Source organism: Metarhizium robertsii, assembly GCF_000187425.2.
Source record: "Metarhizium robertsii ARSEF 23 chromosome Unknown MAA_Scf_4, whole genome shotgun sequence".
Lineage (NCBI taxonomy): Eukaryota > Fungi > Ascomycota > Sordariomycetes > Hypocreales > Clavicipitaceae > Metarhizium > Metarhizium robertsii.
In genome coordinates this window covers 2,132,437-2,152,753 of record NW_011942182.1, presented here as the reverse complement: position 1 = coordinate 2,152,753, position 20,317 = coordinate 2,132,437, and the positions used below count along the sequence as shown (strand labels likewise).

The 20,317-nt window shown below is 53.1% G+C and overlaps 10 protein-coding genes across 10 annotated transcripts; 5 read left to right on the top strand and 5 right to left on the bottom strand.

Moving 5' to 3' along the window:
- Nucleotides 1-209: 209 nt before the first annotated feature.
- On the bottom strand, nucleotides 210-764 carry MAA_02795 (uncharacterized protein; the record flags this gene model as incomplete). Its single annotated transcript, XM_007820793.1, has 1 exon — nucleotides 210-764. One exon carries the CDS (start codon nucleotides 762-764, stop codon nucleotides 210-212), a length of 555 nt encoding a protein of 184 aa, XP_007818984.1.
- Nucleotides 765-3,708: 2,944 nt separating this feature from the next.
- MAA_02794 (glycoside hydrolase family 2) lies at nucleotides 3,709-5,911 on the top strand (the record flags this gene model as incomplete). The annotated part of the gene is made up of 3 exons (XM_007820792.2): nucleotides 3,709-5,264; nucleotides 5,329-5,721; nucleotides 5,782-5,911. 3 exons carry the CDS (start codon nucleotides 3,709-3,711, stop codon nucleotides 5,909-5,911), a joined length of 2,079 nt encoding a protein of 692 aa, XP_007818983.2.
- Nucleotides 5,912-7,056: 1,145 nt separating this feature from the next.
- MAA_02793 (uncharacterized protein) lies at nucleotides 7,057-7,746 on the bottom strand (the record flags this gene model as incomplete). The annotated part of the gene is made up of 1 exon (XM_007820791.1): nucleotides 7,057-7,746. The coding sequence occupies one exon, from the start codon at nucleotides 7,744-7,746 to the stop codon at nucleotides 7,057-7,059; it is 690 nt and encodes a 229-aa protein (XP_007818982.1).
- An 888-nt stretch (nucleotides 7,747-8,634) lies between these two features.
- Nucleotides 8,635-10,385, bottom strand: MAA_02792 (uncharacterized protein; the record flags this gene model as incomplete). Its single annotated transcript, XM_007820790.1, has 3 exons — nucleotides 8,635-9,327; nucleotides 9,393-9,806; nucleotides 9,870-10,385. 3 exons carry the CDS (start codon nucleotides 10,383-10,385, stop codon nucleotides 8,635-8,637), a joined length of 1,623 nt encoding a protein of 540 aa, XP_007818981.1.
- Nucleotides 10,386-11,156: 771 nt separating this feature from the next.
- On the top strand, nucleotides 11,157-11,990 carry MAA_02791 (Glutathione S-transferase/chloride channel; the record flags this gene model as incomplete). The annotated part of the gene is made up of 1 exon (XM_007820789.1): nucleotides 11,157-11,990. One exon carries the CDS (start codon nucleotides 11,157-11,159, stop codon nucleotides 11,988-11,990), a length of 834 nt encoding a protein of 277 aa, XP_007818980.1.
- Nucleotides 11,991-12,481: 491 nt separating this feature from the next.
- On the top strand, nucleotides 12,482-13,645 carry MAA_02790 (XAP5 domain-containing protein; the record flags this gene model as incomplete). Its single annotated transcript, XM_007820788.1, has 2 exons — nucleotides 12,482-13,219; nucleotides 13,280-13,645. 2 exons carry the CDS (start codon nucleotides 12,482-12,484, stop codon nucleotides 13,643-13,645), a joined length of 1,104 nt encoding a protein of 367 aa, XP_007818979.1.
- A 163-nt stretch (nucleotides 13,646-13,808) lies between these two features.
- On the bottom strand, nucleotides 13,809-14,258 carry MAA_02789 (uncharacterized protein; the record flags this gene model as incomplete). Its single annotated transcript, XM_007820787.1, has 1 exon — nucleotides 13,809-14,258. The coding sequence occupies one exon, from the start codon at nucleotides 14,256-14,258 to the stop codon at nucleotides 13,809-13,811; it is 450 nt and encodes a 149-aa protein (XP_007818978.1).
- A 950-nt stretch (nucleotides 14,259-15,208) lies between these two features.
- MAA_02788 (uncharacterized protein) lies at nucleotides 15,209-16,117 on the bottom strand (the record flags this gene model as incomplete). Its single annotated transcript, XM_007820786.1, has 1 exon — nucleotides 15,209-16,117. One exon carries the CDS (start codon nucleotides 16,115-16,117, stop codon nucleotides 15,209-15,211), a length of 909 nt encoding a protein of 302 aa, XP_007818977.1.
- Nucleotides 16,118-16,907: 790 nt separating this feature from the next.
- MAA_02787 (ARF-like GTPase ARLP2) lies at nucleotides 16,908-19,179 on the top strand (the record flags this gene model as incomplete). Its single annotated transcript, XM_007820785.2, has 3 exons — nucleotides 16,908-17,097; nucleotides 17,170-17,845; nucleotides 17,904-19,179. 3 exons carry the CDS (start codon nucleotides 16,908-16,910, stop codon nucleotides 19,177-19,179), a joined length of 2,142 nt encoding a protein of 713 aa, XP_007818976.2.
- A 315-nt stretch (nucleotides 19,180-19,494) lies between these two features.
- Nucleotides 19,495-20,172, top strand: MAA_02786 (DUF218 domain-containing protein; the record flags this gene model as incomplete). Its single annotated transcript, XM_007820784.1, has 1 exon — nucleotides 19,495-20,172. The coding sequence occupies one exon, from the start codon at nucleotides 19,495-19,497 to the stop codon at nucleotides 20,170-20,172; it is 678 nt and encodes a 225-aa protein (XP_007818975.1).
- Between the last annotated feature and the right edge of the window lie 145 nt (nucleotides 20,173-20,317).

The following is a 20,317-nucleotide window of genomic DNA, read 5'->3' as shown; positions in this document are numbered from 1 at the left end:
TCCACGACAGCCGTCTTACTTCTTCTCGACTGCCCAATCCAAAACAAATCTTCCAAAAGATACATTACGTATGCGCCGTCGTATGCAAACGGTATAGAATAAAATGCAGTAGTCCATAAATTGGCAGTCCAACGCCACAATTTCCAAGAGAGGTTTCGCCTTTTTCCGTTTCATTATGCCAGCGAGCCAAGAGAGGGTTTCAGAGTTGCTTATGCAACGGCCTGCATGGCCTCGATAGGAACCGGGGCATTAATGTGGTTGCAGCTGATGGTGCGAGAAGAATAGATCTGGCCAATCGTCCAGTTATCGTTCTGCCAGGTTTCATCGGTGCAGGTCAAGTCGAGCTTGGAACCGCCCTGAGCCCAGAAGCGGCTGCCCTCTTCAGGACACGCCCATGTCTGGTTGACCTTGAGCTCCTTCTCGGGCCACGAGAAGGTGAAGGTAGCAGGGTCTCCGGATTCGGGCTGGACGCAATTATAGATGAAGTTGCCATAGAAGAAATCATTCAGCTGGTTGGAGGCGGCCGAGCACTGGGGCTTGAAAGCAACGTTGGGGTTCTCCAGAGTGAAGTTGACGTAGCCCCAGGAGTTCTGATGGGCAGGGGTGGTAAAGATGTAAGAAGCATGGAAGTCAAAGTCGCCGACAGTCCATTGTGTGGTCTTGATCGACTTATCGGTGCATGTTTCGTCCGCGCGAAGGTCTAGGGTTGACGGGGCGGCCAGGGCAGTGCCGGCCAAGAGCAGAGATGTGAGAATGTTGAACATTTTGATGGTGTTATTGCTTGGTTTGGGGAGAGAGAAGAAAAACGGTAGCAAAAGACTTTTTCGGAAGAAAGCTTGAACAGATGAGATTGTTTGCTATTGTGTCTTGTGAGATGATGTCTCTGTTCTTACATTTGGGAACGGGATCTTGCCACGTACTTATAGCCGGAGCAACAAGGTGCTGGCTGGGTCATCAAAAGAAGCCGAGCCGCGTTGAGATTGCTGTCTGGCCCGTTGGCCGAGGGCCAAAGACAGCTTTGTTCCTTCCAATGATGCAGAGCAACACCGAATCGGTCAGGTTAGACTGGTGGGCTGGTCTGTGTGCGTGTGGCAACCAACCAACTGATGGGGTATTGACCATTGAGGTTGGTGATGGTGATGGCGGGAACAACATGGACAGAGTGAAGCAAGTGAAAGCTTCCAGACGTCGGCCAAGCAAATGACGTAGCACCGACTTCGTATTTGCCGAAGCAACTGGAAGCAGCAGGCAGCCAGCTGGCACTAAGCAGATAGTAGGTTAGCGTCAAGTCCTTTTGCCTCTCAACAGCTGACGATGGGGAGGCGGAGGGCGGCGAAGACGGCGACGACGACGACGACGACGGCTGACAGGAGCTGAGGGCCATTCCACTCCGCAGTAAACCTTGAGTTTCCGTACATTGTTTCCCTGAACAATACCAGTCGACATTATACAAACGGGGCCTATTGAGTCTTGACCAACCGGCCGCCACGGAAACATCGAAGGGCCCCTGCAACCTGACAAGCCCAAATGCCGGCTCATGTCACCCATGCTCCCTGCAGCAACGCAAAGGGCTGTGTCATTGCAAGTCACCGTTTTTTTGTGTCAATACTCGGTACCGCAGCGTAATAATGATCAATTGACAATCTGATTACTCCGTAGGTTTTTGCCCTTTGCTGTGAGCACGAGCGCTTCACCGCGTCGACAACTGAGACATTGCAATCTCACCTCGACAAAAACAAAGACAAGACGAGCGACAGTTAATCTTCTGCCAGCGCATGAACCACCAACCAGCTGGGTCGAGCAGAGTTAGACGGCCGAAAACGGTTCTGACAAAGGGACCACGCCGTCGGGGCCCAGGAATAGCATCTCTCAAGAACGAGGCGGGGAGAATGGAGCAGCGCACGGTCGTGACTCGTGAGCCAAGCAGAGGGCATCGGGCAAGCCCAGATAATACCCTCATTGCAGTTTGTGAATCGGCCAGTTAAACTTTGGGGGTCCAATGAGATCTGCAGCGACCCAGCACTAGAATCTCGTATTCCACTTCGCACGTTAGTCGCTCCGTATAGGCGGCTGAGTAGCAACTATAATGCCGCTCAATGCAAGGGTCAGCTGCAACAAAACATGAACAAGAGTCATAATCGGAGCACGAATTGTCCATGCAACGCAACCGACATGTCAGCTGCGTGCTTATTTTCCTTACGTTTTTTTACGGTTGACGGTTGACAGCTCGGGCTGGTTGCATGTGCTCGTACGATGGGCCTCTGTATCACGAGGCGTGGTACATACGCAGACGCACTGGTGAGTTGTTATTGACTCGTGAATAACGCACCGTGGGTCAGATCTGGACCTCGGATCATGGCTTCGACGGGTGGTACATCCCTCACAGGATTGAAACGCCTGTATCCCTGTTCCACAAGCAGTCTTTAGAGGCCCAGAAGGGCTAATTCTTTGTTCTACGGTGTCGGACTGCAGGCCAGCAGCTCACCTGCATGTTAGGTGCATAAAAGCAAAATCTATTAAACATACTTATGATGCTAGCTGAAACGAGTAGTTCGTCTCCTGCTGTCGGTTCCGGGCGACCAGAATATCATACCCCGAATGATATCAGTCATGCCATCAGCTCGAGTTCAAACAACCGTCACCATGGCAGTCGGCATCTGGAGCAAACCCTTGCCTCCGTGGATCCCGCCAATTTGGACGGGCAGTTTTCGCTAATCGTGGTTTGCACACTGCCCGTTCTTAATCCCGGCGCCAAGGAACCATGTAAACCATCCATCCCCGCACCAAAGTCTCGGCATCCGGGCCATGACAATGCAAAGCAGTATTTACGGAATACTAGCGGTAACAGTAGCAGCGGCAGTGGCAGTGGCGGCGGGCCCTTGAGGTTATCGTTATCAGTGTCCAAGGTTCCATCGCGTGGCAAGGAGGTTGGGTGGCTCTGATGACGTCGAGTCCGGTGTTGCTGCAACCTTATGCATCATAGTCTTTGCACGGGGGGCCCTTGGCAAACCTTGTGTGACAAGAGGTGAGTCAATTTTTCAATTTTGCTGAGCTGCGGTGAGGCGACAGATCTGACGAGAGATTTCGGCCCTGGGTCAGACAGATATTGCGGGCTTTTTCCAAAAGACTGTGGCCTCGGGTCAGATATTTCTTCGAAAAACCTTGCACTACATCTACGGACGAAGCAGAAGCTGCCCCCCTCAAAAACTTATTCAACTCAGCGCAGGTGTACATTATGGTCCGCATGTTGCGTAGCGAAAGAAGCATGCCAATTTGCCTCGACGGTTTTGGGAGCCTTCGAGCATAGGGTAGGACTTTAAGCTGTTGGATCTGGTACGTAGAGCTAGAGCTCCATGTAAACTGGCCTTGATATACGCTGATAGTATAGACAGACCTTGCAGTGATCTTTTGCCAGGAAATGTCGTCTACCACCCCACGTTGTCCATCGGTCACTTTATATGGTTGTGATCGACGTATGGCGAGGAATAAAAATAACTCGTCTCCACGACCTGTTTCGAACCCAAAAATGACGCACACCCAGCTCCCTTCATTTCGAAACATGAATCGTGTAGTCGTAAATCTATAGAAAAAAATCTGTAGAAAATTCCAGCTGCACAATCCCAAAGAAGACCAAAATTGATTTATCGATTCTGTACGGAGTACTCCGTAGCACGTGCGCTAATTCCACCAGACCTCCACCGTGCGAAAATGGCAGACACGTCTTACCCCCGCCCAGACTTTGTGCGAGCTGGTCTGCACTGGGAATCGCTCAACGGCGCTTGGGACTTTATTTTTGACGACGGCGATGTGGGACTACAGAACCGCTGGCAAGATGCAGGCCTTCCCAGCAAGATTGCTGTGGAAGCTGTCGGCGGCGGCAGCAACGATGGCCTCGGCGGTGAAGGCGACAGCATCACGCAACGCATCGCTGCGGGCACCCAAGAACTCCTACCGGGCAACGCCTTGTCCAGAGAATCGGCCATTATCAACCGAAAGCGACAGATCCATGTCCCTTATGTCTTCCAGTGCCCTGCTTCGGGGATCAATGACCGCGGCGTCCATCAAGTATTGTGGTACGAGCGCTCCGTCGCTGACCTGCGATCAAGCCAAGAAAAAGACCGCGGAGACAAGCTCTTGTTACGATTCGGGGCCGTCGATTACGAAGCCCGCGTGTGGGTGAATGGTCGTGAAGTTGGAGGGCATCGCGGCGGCCATGTCCCGTTTGACATTGACGTTACCGACGCTGTCGATCAAGCCGGAGCCGGTCCGCATCGGATTACGATCCGGGTTTATGACTCTGCGTACGATTTGACCCAACCGCGTGGGAAGCAGTACTGGGGGGCGAGGCCAGAGAGCATCTTTTACACTCCTTCGGGCGGTATCTGGCAGTCGGTCTGGCTGGAGGTTGCTCCCGGGGCGAGGATTGCTGACAGCTCCCATGGAACTGTTCTTCAGTCTAATGACATTGATTCAGGGACGCTGCACTGCCACGTTGCCGTGCTTGGTCGAAGAGTCGGCCGGAACTACAGCATCGAGATGGAAAGTTGGTTCGGGGCCGTCTCGGTCTCCAAGTCGGGGCTTATAGCCCTGCCGAATGACAAAGATTCTGCTGATGTCGAACTCAAGATGCGCATGTCTGAGAATCAAAAGTCCAGCCTCTTGCCCGGCACCATTGACACAGATTCATTGCAAAATCCATTGTGCTGGAAAGACGGAGTCGCACTGTGGTCTCCAGAGCACCCGCTACTCTATGACATTACCATTAATCTTATCGATACATCAACCGGAAATGTCTTGGAAACGGTCAAGACATCAACGGGAATGCGATCCATAGAATGGCAAGCTGGTGATGGCTACTGGCGACTCAATGGTAAGCCTTACTTCCAGGCTCTTTGCCTCGACCAGGGCTACTGGCCCGAGACCTTCATGACGGGCTCGTCGGACGAAATCAAGCACGATATCGAGTTGGCCAAGAAAATGGGCTTCAATGGGTGCAGAAAGCATCAAAAGGTCGAAGGTCCGCTGTTCTACTACTTTGCCGACAAACTCGGTTACCTCGTCTGGGCAGAGATGGCAAACGCCTACCAATTCAGCCGCGAGTACATCGACCGGTTCAACCAGGAGTGGGTAGAGTCGGTCAAGTTGGCCATCAATCATCCCTCGGTTGTGACTTGGACGCCGGTGAATGAGAGCTGGGCGTACACGTCGCTTCAGGATAGTGTTGAGCAGCGCAATCATATCCGAGCGCTGTACTTCTTGACAAGGTAAAGCACAGCATGACGAGTCTGTGTATCATTTTTCGATGGCTAACCTAAGGGCCGCGCGCAGATCTCTGGATTCAACGCGCAGCATCAACGATAACTGCGGGTGGGAGCACGTCCACACAGATCTCACAACCTTCCACGACTATAGCGATGGGCCTGAGCTCGCCAAGACGTGTGCCAGCTTAGATGCCATACTGGACAAGAAGGCGGGACGTCATCTATTTGTCCCTGCTATCGAAGGTCTAGACCAAGGTGCACAGCACGTCCCTGGAACGCCCATCATGTGCACTGAGTTTGGCGGCGTCAATATCGCGCCAGCCAAGGATAGCGGGGAGAATGTCCGCGACTGGGGTTACACAACTGCGAGCAATTCGGCAGATCTTTTGACTAGGTTTGAGAAATTAGTACGGGGTGTAACCGACGGTGGGCATTGTTGTGCCTTTGTCTATACGCAGTTGTAGGTTGTCCGTTACTTGTTTGTGTGTGTGAGCGACGATCAAAGGCTGATTGTGACTAGGACTGATATCGAACAAGAAGCGAACGGACTATACACATTTGACCGCACAGAGAAACTGAGTTCTGAAAGAGTTAAATGCATTATTGATGAATCACTAAGACAATGGTATGAGCGCATTAGCCACGCATGATGTGACTGGTTCAGTTCGAATATTTTTAGTAATTCTACTGTGAGCCTCGAATGAACAACTCAGCTGCTTGTCCTGACTGCCTGCCCGTGCTGTGATGCAACGCCATGCTACATTGGCACACGGTGTTCGCATCGTGCTCAGTGACATATATTGTTGTGTGCATTGAAATCTCTGAACAAAGTTTCAATGTAGAAAAATGTATAAATTCTCCCATCTTTCCAAGGCATCTGCCCTCCTTCCTGCCCTCCTTATCGGTCCTCAAACAAAGCCAAGCACCCAGCCTCTCAGACAACAACACAGGATATCCACGACGCTTCGCACAAAACCATCCAACAACAATACGGCAATATAGAAATATCTACTACAGTACTATATCCAGCCTTAAAAATCCCTTCTGGACCTGTTGAATCAGCCCCGGTTGATGACCACTCGGATTCGGTCGACACCAACCCTCGTCATCATCGGCACGAACCACGCTTTCCATGTGAATGCTTTCATGGCTGCAAGAATATGATCAAGGAGAAGTCCGGGATATGCGCGCACTGCCTGGTTACATGTAAAGGTGTAAACCATAGTGGGTAAAGCGGAGGTTTGACTGTGCTTTGCGCCATCGAGAAGCAACGCAGGCAAGCAAGCTGTAGCTTTGAAGCTGCAGCCTCCGGCCTTGTCTCTTTCAAGTAATAAATGAGGCCGACTCCCATCCTCTGGTTCCCTCTCGAAATACTCCTCGGAAAGCGGTCAATGAGATGAGGGTTCAAGCTACCCACGTACAGATGTATCGTGGTAGCTACCGCAGACCTTTGACCAACGCGGCTAAAAAAGACTTCAAATTTGACAACCACTATATATCTTCAAGACTTGGATAAACTCGACTGGATGTCCTCGCCCGCCCGGCTGTCACCACTGCCCTTTACCCTCGGTCAACATCTTGGCATTAGGGTCTTTGTCAATCCAAAGATTCCCACGGGCCAGCATTGTCTCAGTTTCAACACACGAGACCACTGATTTACGGATGCAAATTAACAACCACCTGGATTGACACTGGTGTTGGAGAAGGAAATATGAAGATGTACTAGTTTACATATTTCGATGAATAAAATCTTCAAGATGAAACGCAACTTATTGTTCTCGGCCGCGTTGAAAGATCATGACTGGTACTTGGTCCAGTCAATACCAGTCACGTTCTTATAGCACTGAGACTGAACTGCAAACCGATAGTCAAACCGAGCACGGGGAGAAAGAGGAAGCAGCTCAGCGCACTCGGAAAGAAGACGGACAGGAGCACAGTCCCTGGGAATATTGTCGTTGGGCAAGCCGTCCGGCGGGAAAGTAGTCTTGGCCTGCTTGATGACAACCTGTTGACCCCCAATCGGGAGCACCTGGCGACAAGCAACATATGTCTCTGGGGTGAGGAAGGCGAACGGGCTCTTGTAGTGTCGAATGCCGATTCCCTTGTCACCATCTCCCCCCGACATGAGCACCTCGGAGAGCGTCTCTGACCCCGGCTCCGGACTAAGCCTCCAGCTTTCGTACACGTCCCAGTCGGCCCAGATGGTGGTGGCCACGTCGGCGTCGGCCTCTTCCCGGGTCCCATTGACGAAGAAGATGCGGGCATTCTTGAAGTCCTGGCCGGGGACGACGGCATCCGTCCGCTCGCCGTAGTGGACGCCGGTAATGTACGTCTTGTGAACTGGCGGGTTGAAGTCGCGGGAAAGATGAGTGACATTGACGACGAGACGGAAGCCTCTGGCATGGGTGGTTTCAGGCCACGCCGGTTCATCGGGGGAGGCCGAGGCCAGTCCCAGGAAGGCGAGAGCTAGGAGGACCTTTTTCATTTTGATGGCGTCTGAGAAGATGGTGGTGGACTTTGGGGTCTGGCGGAGGAGACAGAGACCTCAGACTGGTGACTCGTGAGCGAAGAGTATTATATTCTTCTGAGCGGCGACTAGCCCTTCTTAGGTATTTTTGCAGAGGCTACGTCAGTTTGAAGAAGGTGATGAAAGTCTTGAATGTGAATAAAAGTGACGCTTTTGCGTGGCACAAAATAAGAGGGCGGAGTTTGTGCGTCGCAGTCGCGGCTCGCCGGCATCAAATACGAGCTGCCCAACGCCTGCCGGGCGCCAGTATTGTCCTGTGCGTGTTTACTTTCTATCTATTGACAGCACTGAGCATTGAGGATATAGTTTGTCCGTACCCGGCGCCGGCCTGCGCTAAGATTGATCCTACTTAGGTCAAGTACATTGCATCGGCCAAGGGCGCCGTAACCTGTAAGCTAGCTGCCGATCATCACTTGGGTGGTAAAATGGCACCCCGTATCATCTGACCAGACCGCTTGTAAGCTGCATACTTAATGAACCAAGTTCATTACACGAAAACTCCGGGGATTGGGCGCGAGGTTTGTGGTGAGCCGTGTAACAAACGCCCACGCCATGTCGCAAGGTGGTGGCTTGACCAAAACCAAGGCTCAATCCATATCAATGCATGTGGTTTCATGCAAGTCGTCTAGCAACAAAGGATATGAGGCGAACAGTGTGAATTATTATCCTACGAGCAGAGCCAACATTTCAGTTCTTTCCCTTGATACGTCACGAACCCAAAACCTACAGCACGGTTTCATCACCATTCCTCACAGGAGCAAGCACCTTCTTCCATGTACAACAGCTTGGTGGCCGTCTGAAGATGCCGCAACCTTCTTCCTTGCATGCCTTTATATCTCCTCCGTACTACCCGGCCATTACACTCTTTCCTCCGTCTTCGGTGATTCGCTCTCTGACGCGAATCTTCATAATCCTTTGGCCCAGATAGTCCAGGCCATTCCCGTAATCAGAATACGCACCAGAACGATCCTGATCAAAACACCACTTTGCAAACCCATCTGCAATTCCATCAATGTCATCAGTCCTTTTAGGCGTCTTGACACCAACGATACCACTAGGGCAGAACAACAGAGCCTCCCCCTGACGAAGTGAGACGATGCGGCTCAGGAGCTCAGCCATGCTCTCTGCGCTGCTCTTCCCAGACTCCCCTTCTCCCTCTGTGGCGGTTTTCCAGCCTGCCGTCGCCCCTGCCAGGTGGTTCTTCAGGCTGTCCAGCCAATTCGGCGACGTGAAGCGGTGCACAACCGTCACCGAGCAGAGGTCCAGGAGCTTCGGGGAAATGGTCGGCTCCTGCGTCGCAATGACTATACGCGCGCCGAGATGCCTCTGGAGGCGAATGGTGGACAAGAGCGAGTCGGTGAGGGTTTGGCTCTCCGCGCTTTCCGTCATGTACTTGTGGGCTTCGTCGAGGGCAATCACTCGTCCAATGTCGTCCGAGGGCTGCTCCAGGAACAAGTTTAGGCAGATGTTGAACAGCGAGCACGCAGACTCGGCGGTGACGCAGGGACAGGACAAGTCGACAATTGTCAACTGCCCGGCCTAGGAATACGTATCGTAGTTAGTGTGAGATGGTCCTTTTTCATGCCGGCAACGTCATGGCCTACCTTTGGTTCCCATGTGGTGGCTGTGCTTGTGAACTCGTTGGGATCAAACATGGACTGCTTGCCCTTGGGCTTGTAAGAGGTAAACCCGGGGATTTTGCTTTCAGCAACGTCTTCCTCTGCCATGAAACTTTCCAGAGTGTCGAGTCTCTGTTCCAGAGGTCCAGACTGCCCTGGGCTGAGTTCTGCTGCCGCAATGGCCTTTCGGAAAGCTCTGTAATTAAAGTGGCCGCCTTTTTTCTGTTGCTGGACCCTGAGTTCTCTCAGGATGCGAGTCACGATATGCAGATACAGTGGCATAGTTCCTCCTTGGATGGAGCTGACTGCCATAAGATCCAGCATTCGTTTGGTGTTCAGGTCTCGCTGGCTGATTCGCAGCTCCTCAACTTCAACATTTGGCAGCGATTTATACAGTTTCTACGCGTGATTAGAATACAACTTCTGTGGCCTCTCTTTGGTGAAGTTGTATTTCTCACTTACTTTGATTTGTCCCACGTTTGTCGGGGGGCACAAGACACGGACTTTCACACCCGCGTGCGAAGAGATGGAGGCGGCTTCGCAGCGTTGGCCTCTGTTATCCGAAAAGAATGGATCGTAGTGAAACAATATGCCGGTGAGAGGTCTCGGCAGGGTATTTGCATCCGTGGGTATGAGACAATTCTCAAGCAAGCAGCTCAGGGTATGACTCTTCCCCGAGCCCTGGCTGCCGCAAATGAAGACGCTCGAGGGGGCTTTGATGTTGTAGAAAACTCTCGGGTCGTTTTCAATGTCCAGCTCCATGTCCTTGCTTGCGTGGAGCTTTGTGACATCCCCTCCCAATAATCCATACTGAGTAAATACTTCCCCATTCAAGGTGGACGCATTGTTGCCATGTTGTCTCACAGACTCGGTGAAGATGGGCGTGCCACTCACCTCACTTTCTTCTAAGCTCTTGGTATCAGCTTGAATCAAAGCAATATGCTTCTTTAGCAAGCTGGAATCATTCGTCCCGTCCATTCTGTGTATACGCAAGACTTGTGGATTTTGATGTGCGTGCACCGATGGCACAGGTTTCTTGGGCAGAACACTGGTTGAGATGAAGGAAGATTGGCAGCTTCATCTAGCAAATGTTGTAGTAAATTTCTTCGCCAGGTAGGTGTGTGTGAAGCTCTCGACTTTATGCAATAACACTGGGACAGGCGGTGAACTTGGCTACAGGCTACATGTACAGGCTGTGAATCAAACATGTTTGCATCAAACGTGTTTGCAAGCTTGGGATAGGAAAAATCCTTGACTAATTTCACCTTCTTTTCACATTTCACTCAAAAGTACGTGGTAGATTCGTTCCTACGCTCAGGATCGTTTATCTGGTGGTGTTGAGAGGGGATTATTGATGATGAATTCTAATGAATAAAGATGTCTGTATGGCCCGTCAAGGGGTTACAACAATCTCGCTTGTGTTGGCTGGGTGACGTTGGATAACGTGACTCCTTACAAGTTACAACACCTGTCAAGGTGTCGAATGATGACAGCCTCAAGTACACGCCGAGACGAGCGCCATGAGTGGTCCAAACGTACTGGTTTTCTACTCATGTTCAGCCTTGGGAAACTATGGCGCCTGTCCGCGCCTCCGTTTGCATGAAACTACCCGTTGACAGCTATGTGTGGGGAGGCGGGGTTTGATGCTTGATAACATCACGTCATGCAAACGGATGCATCATCCCTTCGGTATCCATCGATTTCTCACCTCCCACCTCTGTGAGCATCAACCCGTTTGATTCCCCGAACATGGCCAACGTCGATACCTCACTTCCGCCGGAGCCATCGGGCGCGGCTGCCGAGTTGGCCTCCCGCCATGCCTCTGAACATGCACTCAAGCTGTACGGCGGATGGTTCTGCCCTTTCGTTCAGCGGGCTTGGATCACATTGTGTGAGAAGCAAATTCCACATCAGTACATTGAAATCAACCCCTATAAGAAAGAAGCCGACTTTCTGGCCATGAACCCTCGCGGCCTGGTGCCAACACTGGCTGTTCCCACCGGGCCAGAGGGAGAGAGCCACAAACCACTATATGAAAGTCTGGTCATCTGTGAATTCCTGGAGGACGCGTACTCGGATGAAGCCAAGCACGGCCGTCGTTTGCTTCCGTCAGATCCCTACGAGCGTGCCCGCGCCCGGCTGTGGATCGACCATGTTGGCACAAGAATCGTCCCAGCCTTCTACCGCTTTCTACAGCATACCCCGGAGAAGCCATATAGCATCGAGCAGGCTCGGGCAGAGTTTCACAGCCATATACGCACCCTGACAGAGGAAATGGATCCTGATGGGCCATGGTTTTTGGGCGAGCACCTAAGTTTAGTCGACATTAGCCTGGCCCCTTGGGCAAAACGACTGTGGTTGCTTGATCACTACAAGTCCGGCGGACTAGCTATTCCACAAGCTGATGGAGATGCCATCTGGCAACGCTGGTTCAAGTGGTACCATGCCATTGTTGACCGACAGAGCGTCAAGGACACTTGGAGCGCTGATGAACGATATATTATAGCTTACAAACGCTACGCGGATGATACCACAAATTCGCTCGTCGGGCAGGCCACAAGACAAGGACAGAGGTTGCCATAAAATTGAGGTGGCTCAACTCTTGTGCATCTTGGATCGCGTTGGGGGGATGCAATGTGGCTTCCAAATAATATACGCGGAATATCAAAGGTCTTGCCGAGGCCCGTTTCTATGATCCTTGGCTTTTACTTTGATATTCGTCCGGGGAGGAGTATCCTGCACTTTTTGCCCAGACGCGATCATGTGTACTTAGTACTCAGACTTAACTATGAACTATGCAAAATGACACGGTCAATTACCATTTCAATAAACCCGCCATCATGACAAAGTCCTCTTAGCTAAGCTCCTTCGTGGAACTTGTAATGCCCCAATCCACAACGGGTACAGGGTAGCTTCTACACACGGTGACACATGAGCAGAAACCAGCAAAGTGTACAGTGCAAAGAGACATTTCGCACTCCGAGGCGGACATTGCCTTGACGCCTCAACCACACCGTGGTGGAACTTGCTTTGCGCAACCTCATGACATACAAGCCAACGGCTGCCACGCCGCCATGTCTGACCAAGGAAACTCGCGGTTCACGCCGCAAAACAGGACGACGCACGAGCGTCTGTCAACAAACACCGTTGGTCTCGTCGCGCTATCCGACTTTCGCAAACGGCGAGCAGAGGTGCTCGAGCAGCAGGAGCGCGAGGCTCGCGAGGCTGCCATCTCAGGCACGTCCACACCGGACCGTTCTTTGACAGGCACCCCTGACAACGCCGGCAGTGACTCGAACAGCGGGCTAGGCGTACGACCGCCGAAGAAGAAGAAGAAGCAAGGCAAGAAGCTGCTGTCCTTTGACGACGAGGAAGACGGCGACAGCGAGGCTAGCAGCAACCCTGATTCCAGGAGCAAGCCGAAGGACTCGGATACGGACCGCGATAGCGACACGGGCAGGATAAAATTCAAGGCGAATGCGAGCGTGGGCATCGTGCCAAAAGCCGTCACGAAAGCAGCCCTGCGGAAAGAGGCTACCGAGCGAGAGGCCTTGCGGCGAGAATTCGTGGCGGTCCAGGAAGCTGTCAAGGCCACCGAGATTGCGGTCCCCTTCGTTTTCTACGATGGAGCCAATACGCAAGGGGGGACCGTGCGAATGAAGAAGGGAGACTTTGTGTGGGTGTTCCTGGACAAGAGTCGCAAAGTCGGTGCCGAATTGGGTGTTGGAGACCAAAGCAATGCGCGGCGGGCGTGGGCACGTGTTGGTGTTGATGACTTGATGCTCGTAAGAGATACCGTTATCATTCCACATGTACGTTCTATATTTTCCCAGTCCATCATCCTACTCACAGCTGACTTGGACATTATCTAGCACTACGATTTTCACTTCTTTGTGATGAACAAGACCACTGGGCCCGGGGGCCGTCGACTATTTGACTATAGTTCCGAGGCACCTGTGGGAAAGGAGACTGCGATGGACCAGTCTAGTCCGTCTAGTGAAAACCATCTCAGCACGGCTGCGTCACGGGCAGCCGCGGCGAAGTCTTTGGCGAGCATCGATGCCCTCGAAGGGGCTTCGGAAGACCCAACGAGGACAAAGGTGGTGGATCGTCGGTGGTATGAGAGAAATAAGCACATCTACCCTGCTAGCACTTGGCAGGAGTTTGACCCGGAGAAGGACTACTCCAGCGAGATACGCAAGGATACCGGCGGCAACACGTATTTTTTCTCCAAATGACTTGTGGCGTCGACATCGGATCATTGGTCGGTTCCAGAGTCAGTGCGCCAGGCTTCTACCAACAGTGGCCATGCCGTCTTGTATGTTGGAGGTGCTGGGTGAAATCTCTCCCACGCTCGACGTGCTAATAATTATCATGCCTGATTGTGGCTCGCTCCGGCCTTCACCCCCAAAACTGCCACAATGCGAATGAAGCCCCGCCGACTATCAGCCACCCTGGCCAGAACAGTAATAGGATAATAGGGTTTCCACTTCCGAGGATAAAGACAGCAAACTCGTAAAAGAGTTTTTTCCTCAGCATCCGTGTTGTTTTGGCATCCCAAAAATCTGCGAGTGCCTTGGCGGACATGTTGAAACCGTGAAAGGCCCCAAACCTGGTCGCGATATAAGCCTGGATGGCGAGGAAACGGCTTGCATAAAGGGCGTTGACCACGGCGAGGCTCGCAACGAAATAGGTCTGGATGTACAGGAAGGAGGAAAAAGAGCTGATCATGTACTGGAATCGCACGGCGAAAGCAAGAGCAGGCCAGAGACGACCGATGACGGTAGAGCGAGGGTTGATGGAAACCAGGGGCTCCACCTTGGAAGCTGCCAGAAGCGAACCCTTGTCCATTGTTGCAAGCGCCTGCCTTTTATGACTTGTGTGCATTTGATATAGATGAGGGGACAGGGAAGAAGAGAGAGCACTGAGAGCACTGAGAGCACAAGGAGGCGCTGTTCCGTTGGAGTTGTCAAGATTGCAACATGGACTTTATAAAGCAGACGCGGCAGACGGCTTCACCAAAAAGCGCCCTCCACCAAGACCCCTCCTCCGTAGTCACAAGCCCATCCAACCAGATTCCCTGCATTGAGCAGATGTAGCAACACGCCGCCAAGTTGGGAGAGACGGGTTCTGTCGACAACTCGGCGCCAGGGCACATTGCCGATCCGCGACGCTTCACTCGTCAAGCCCGGGGGCACGGTGGGCACGGAGGAGACCAACGAGGAGGGACGAGGGACTGGCATGTCGGCAGACTTTGGGCAGCCGCCCGGCTCACGGAGGGCCTGTGTGGACAAAGAATGAAAAGCATCGATGCCACCGTCGACCCGACAAGTCCCGTCTGCGGGCGAACGACGCAACCGCTCGCTTCCACGTGGGGCCGCTGATTCGTCGGCCGGACCGAAAGAGCCTCCCGGGCCGCATTTTAGGATGAGATGCGAACTGGTTCACCAGTCACGTTGATGCGAAATGCGCGCAGGAGATATGTGGCGCTGGCGACATGCATATACTTTGCAACATTGCGGTGTGCGTCAAGGTGCGCATGTCCAATGCGGTAAGCCGACTCTTGGAGGGGAGGATTGGTTGACCATGACATGTGGTGTTGGAATAGATTCTGTGTTGATGTTTTATGAATGGTCGTGTGACTGAGTAATGCAACGGATTGAGTCGATGCAGTTTTCGATGCTAGCACAAGCCCCAGCACAAGCACATGTGCATGCATGCATTTATGTTTCGTCGTAAACACCAACCTTGTGCAGTAAAAACGTCTGGTATTTTTTCGGGTTCCGTAGCTCCCCCATCATCTAGAATACAACACCGCCGCCATCACATATTACATCCGCCCCATTCATGTACGAGCCCGCCCTGCTCACCAGCATCACCACCACTCCAGCGACTTCCTCCGGCAAGCCCATCCTCCCCAACGGGTTGCGCTCGCACCACGTCCTCCTCGCGTCGGCCAGACCCTCGCCAGCATTGAGAACCGTGTCCATGTACCCCGGGCTCACGCTGTTCACCGTGATGCCATACCTGGCCCACTCGGCGGCCAGCGAGCTCTTGAGCATCACGACGGCCGCCTTGCTCGCATTGTACGCAGCCTGGGGCTGGGGAAAGTTGACCCTGTGCGCGGAAACAGACGCCGTGAGCACGATCCTGCCGCCGGTGCCCTGCCTCACCATCTGCCGGGCCGCCGCCTGCGCGCATATAAAGCTGCCCGTCGCGTTGACGTCGAGGATCCTGCGGAACTGGGATGCCGGCGTGTCGAGGGCGTGCGCGCAGCCCACGATGCCTGCAAAGCACACGAGCACGTCGACCGATCCGAGGCGGGAGACGGTTTCCGCGACGGCTGCGGAGACGTGCTCCTCGTTGGTGACGTCTACGGGCAGTGCTTCGATCTTGGCGCCTGGGAACTCGTCCCTGAGCTCCTGGATGCTTCGCTGAGACGCGTCGGCGTTGAGATCCAGCAGCATGAGGCCCGCGAGGCCGTGCTGGAGCATTGCCCGTGCCGTTTTGAGGCCAATGGCCCCGGTGCCGCCTGTGACGATGGCGTTTCCCGAGACGGCGAAGCGGCCTTGCGCCGAGTCTCGGGGGTGCGTGTGCGTGGCTGGCCTGTTGATGGTGTATTTGGAGTCGTCGCCTTCCCCGAGCGTCATGGACGGGAGGACGCGCGAGGTGAGGGCATCCCGTTCTGATGCGTGTGGTTGAGAAGCCATCTCTCTGGATGTAATTGAAATTGTGCCGTGCAAGGTGATTGAAAAAGCCAAGAGCCAATAGATGTGTAGCTCGTGAATGATGCAGCGAGCTCCCCTCGCGCCGTGTCTGCGGGGTGACAGTCGCCCACTTCTGCATCACACCTTTTCGGAGGGCGGCAGTCCGACGATGGTGTTTCTCGGCCTTGGGCAGTGTATTTTGCAATTGTCTCGTGTATGTTTTGGCTGAGGCTACCTGCTTTGCTTCATCGCTCACCCTGCTGGCCAGCATGCGTAAACACCAAGTAGACACATTCGTGGCTGCTGCCTTGATGGCGTCCGCCGTCCACTTTCATCTTCATTCACCCGCCTTCTTGCAAAACGGTGATGCCTATGAGATTCAGAGAGCCTGGCCTGCGGCTGAGTCGACTCAGCCTCGCATCGAGAGCCCATGTCACATTATCTCGACAAGTTGACAGGCATCCAGCGCCTCTCGTGTCCACCTTGCCCAATATCGTGGGTACCTGCAGGCTGCGAGATAAATCTAGCATCTGGCCAGCTTTCATCTCGACTTCATGCCACGGTTTCACGAGAGAAACTCCTATATCAAGCGGAATGTGTTCAATGGCCTCCTTTGAGGAACCATGAGCCGTTCATCGCTACTTATATAGCGCCGCTGCATCACTATAACTTGGCAGCCCGCCATGAGTAAGTTGCCTGTTCATCCGTCAACATGATACCACCGACACTGACGGGATTAAAAGAGCTTGCATCGTGGCTCTTCGGGAAGAATCCGGAGTATCGTGGCCTCATAATGGGCTTCGACGCTGCCGGCAAGACTACGCTACTTTACCAGCTGAAGCTACCTAATGAGAAGATCACGACGATCCCTACCATTGGATTCAATGTCGAAACAGTGGAGAGCACAAAGGGCCACAAGTTTACGTTGTGGGATGTTGGAGGCATGTATCGCTATGACCCAAGAGACCTTGCGTCAACATTTCGTTTGATGATTTGTCACAAAATCCATCACAATTGAGGCATACGGAAAAGCTGCAGCTAACACTGTGAGCTAGGTTGTGACAAAATGCGTCCTCTGTATCGGCACTACTTCCAAAATACGGACGTCTTCTTCTTCATCGTAGACTGCGCAGACACCTGCAGATTTGACGAGGTCGTCCCCGAGATACAAAGTCTTCTTAATGAATTGGACAACGAACATGGTAAAAAGAACTTGTGGGTTGTCCTCAACAAGCAGGATCTTTTGCCACCAAATGAACGCGATGAAGCTCTCAAACAGATCAGAACAAAACTGGAAAAGGGGCTATCCAGGAGTGTAGAGTCAGAAAGGGTACGCATCCTTGGTCCACCGGGTTTCAATGCTTTTGAACATGGCCATGCCGCTGCCTTGCTTGATCAAGTAGCGGACGCTATACAAGGGGACAAGTCTCCAAAACCATTGGAAAATGACGACAAGCCACTGAGCAGCCATGTGGGTGAGACGGATTTGAAAGAGCGCATCAATGAAAATGCCAAGAGGAACACATCATCCGCTGATGACTTCTGGCAAGGCTTCCTTGCTGCTGATTTACCCGTTTGGGACCACTACAATCATTTGCGAGCTGGGTATTTTGTGCTTCTGGAGGGCATGGCTTGCGGAAACACTGTGATGAAATGCGCAGACATGTTCATGGACCATGTAGACATGTTGAGATCCAAGAGACCCGAGAGATTCCGCAACACCACCCACCGGTATGATGCTTTCATAAAACAAAAAGCACCCGAAACTTCCTTGACTGACGAAATATAGGACAATGACGATATTCTGGCTCTTCCAACTTCAAGTAGCTACCATCAGATACGCACACCTCAAGCACTTGCGTGGCCTCACATGTCGCGACGATTTCCCCCAAATCCTACTTCATACGCCGCAGCTTATAGATGCCAGCTTGTGGAAAGTACACTACTCCAAAGACTTGATGTTTACGCCCAACGCTCGAGCGAACTGGGTGTTGCCGGACAAGTCACCACTCCCATCCATCGCACAGCCCGTCCAACATGAATCGTCGCCGGGCGATATCCCACACGCGGATAGCGACCATTTAATTCGCTTTGCCCTGACAGTCATTCAGAGCACATCGGGAACAAGACTCCGTCGAGGTGCTGTCATCAAGCATGCTCTGAGTGCTTTGCAGACATCCATCATGCAAAAGAGGGCTTCCATGTCAAACATTGGCCCGTATTCCGAGACCCAGGCTTACTTCTGGATCCAGTACGTTCATGCAGCGCTTGCCTCTCTTCAATCGTCGCCGGGGGATGGATTAAACCGCACTGCAGGATGGCACGGGTCCATGACAAGTCTTACCCTGACGGCGTTCAAGTCCCTTTTCGACATTTCTGGTGACGAGTGGAAAAGGTATTATTCCCCGACTCTATGGGATAGTATGCAGGCCCGCATTGCCTTTGTCAACCCGGATCAAGCGCCGCTACCTGGGCTCATCTCCATCCCGCCACAGGCGAGCAACAGCCGTGCGAAACTGCACATGGCGTCCAAGGCCGGGCTGGGTGTTGCCACAACACCGCGCATGCCTCCCTTAGAGAGTCTTGCGGTGATGGTAGCTGCCGTGTGTGATGCGGCCGCCTTGTCTGATACAGACGCGGTAGATGGCGTGGTCAGGAGTCACCCGGAGCTCATTGTGTTTCTTTACGATACCTTGGTGGCCAACCTCGGCGCCCGGGCTGGACCGGATGACAGGCCAACGGCCACTTCGAAAAGACGAAGCGGTCTTGCCGAAGCCGTCAACAAAGCGCTGGGAGTTTCGGGGCCATCGGCAGAGGGGCTTACCTGCAAGATGTTTTGGATTCAGCAGGTTCTGGCTGCTGTCGAGCAAACTGCGGAACAGTCGTCGTTTGACAGTTTTATGAACTCCAATCCTCACTTAGCCTATGAAGGCCTGCCTCTGATGTACTACTCCGAGATGATTCTGAACAGCAGCGAGGCCAAGGAGGTGTTTTTACCTCCGGATCGGCGACCCTTTCCCAGTGTCATATCGGGGGAAGGGGAGATGTTACGTCTTGGATCCTGATGGGGGGCACTCCGGCATGACGGTATAACTGTTTTCTCTGTGTTGGGAATTTCCCTCTTGGTCCATAATTTTTTAAATATGAAGATTTTGAGTAGTAGCAAATTCATGGATATCAACACCAGCAACTACGTAAACATTAGACATGATAGTGAGGGCTTAGTAAACCCTGACAGGAGTCGGATAATAAGTTGACAGCTCAGCTCGTATTTCGCTCCTGCAAAGGAAAATAACGCACCTCTGCGCATGCAAGTGACAAAATCACCCGGGAAAAACGGCAAGGAAATCAAATCAACCCAAAAATAAGGGGCCGTAAACATGACCGACTCAGCCCAGATCCAACGAGACGCCGAGCTCATCTACAACTACCACCAACTGCGAATGCCCATCCGCCCCGCCGACGCCATCTTCTGCCTCTGCAGCCTCGACACGCGCGTCGCCCGGCGCGCCGCCCAGCTCTACCTCGACGGCCTGGCCCCGATGCTCATCTTCTCCGGCGCCTCGGGGCAGCTCACCGCGGGACGCTTCGCCAAGACCGAGGCAGAGACCTTTGCCGACGTCGCCCGCGCCATGGGCGTGCCCGGCGACAGGGTGGTCGTGGAGCCGAGGGCGACCAACACGGGGGAGAATGTGCGCTTCACACACGCCCTGCTGCAGGGGATGGGCCTCCGCCCCGAGTCGCTCATCCTGGTGCAGAAGCCGTACATGGAGCGCCGGACGTACGCCACGTTTAGGAAGCAGTGGCCTGGGGAGACGAGCTTCGCCGTCACGTCGCCGCAGTTTACGTTTGAGGAGTACCCGGACGCGGATAACCCGAGGGACCTGGTTATCAGCATCATGGTCGGGGACCTGGTGAGGATTCGGGATTATCCCGCGCTGGGGTTCCAGGTTGAGCAGGTCATTCCGGATGATGTGTGGGCGGCCATGGAGAGGCTGGTGAGGGCGGGTTATGACAGGCATTTGCCGAGGGGATCCGTGGTGAATGGATCCAAGTGAGGATTAGACGTACTTCGTACTTGCAAAGTAGACAGCATAGATGGACACAAAACAGAGAATTTGTGAAAGCATTCCCCTGTGGGTTGGTCATGTATGTTCCTTCATCGTCGGGCTATGGTAAGCCTGGGGGCTGAGTAGAGTTATT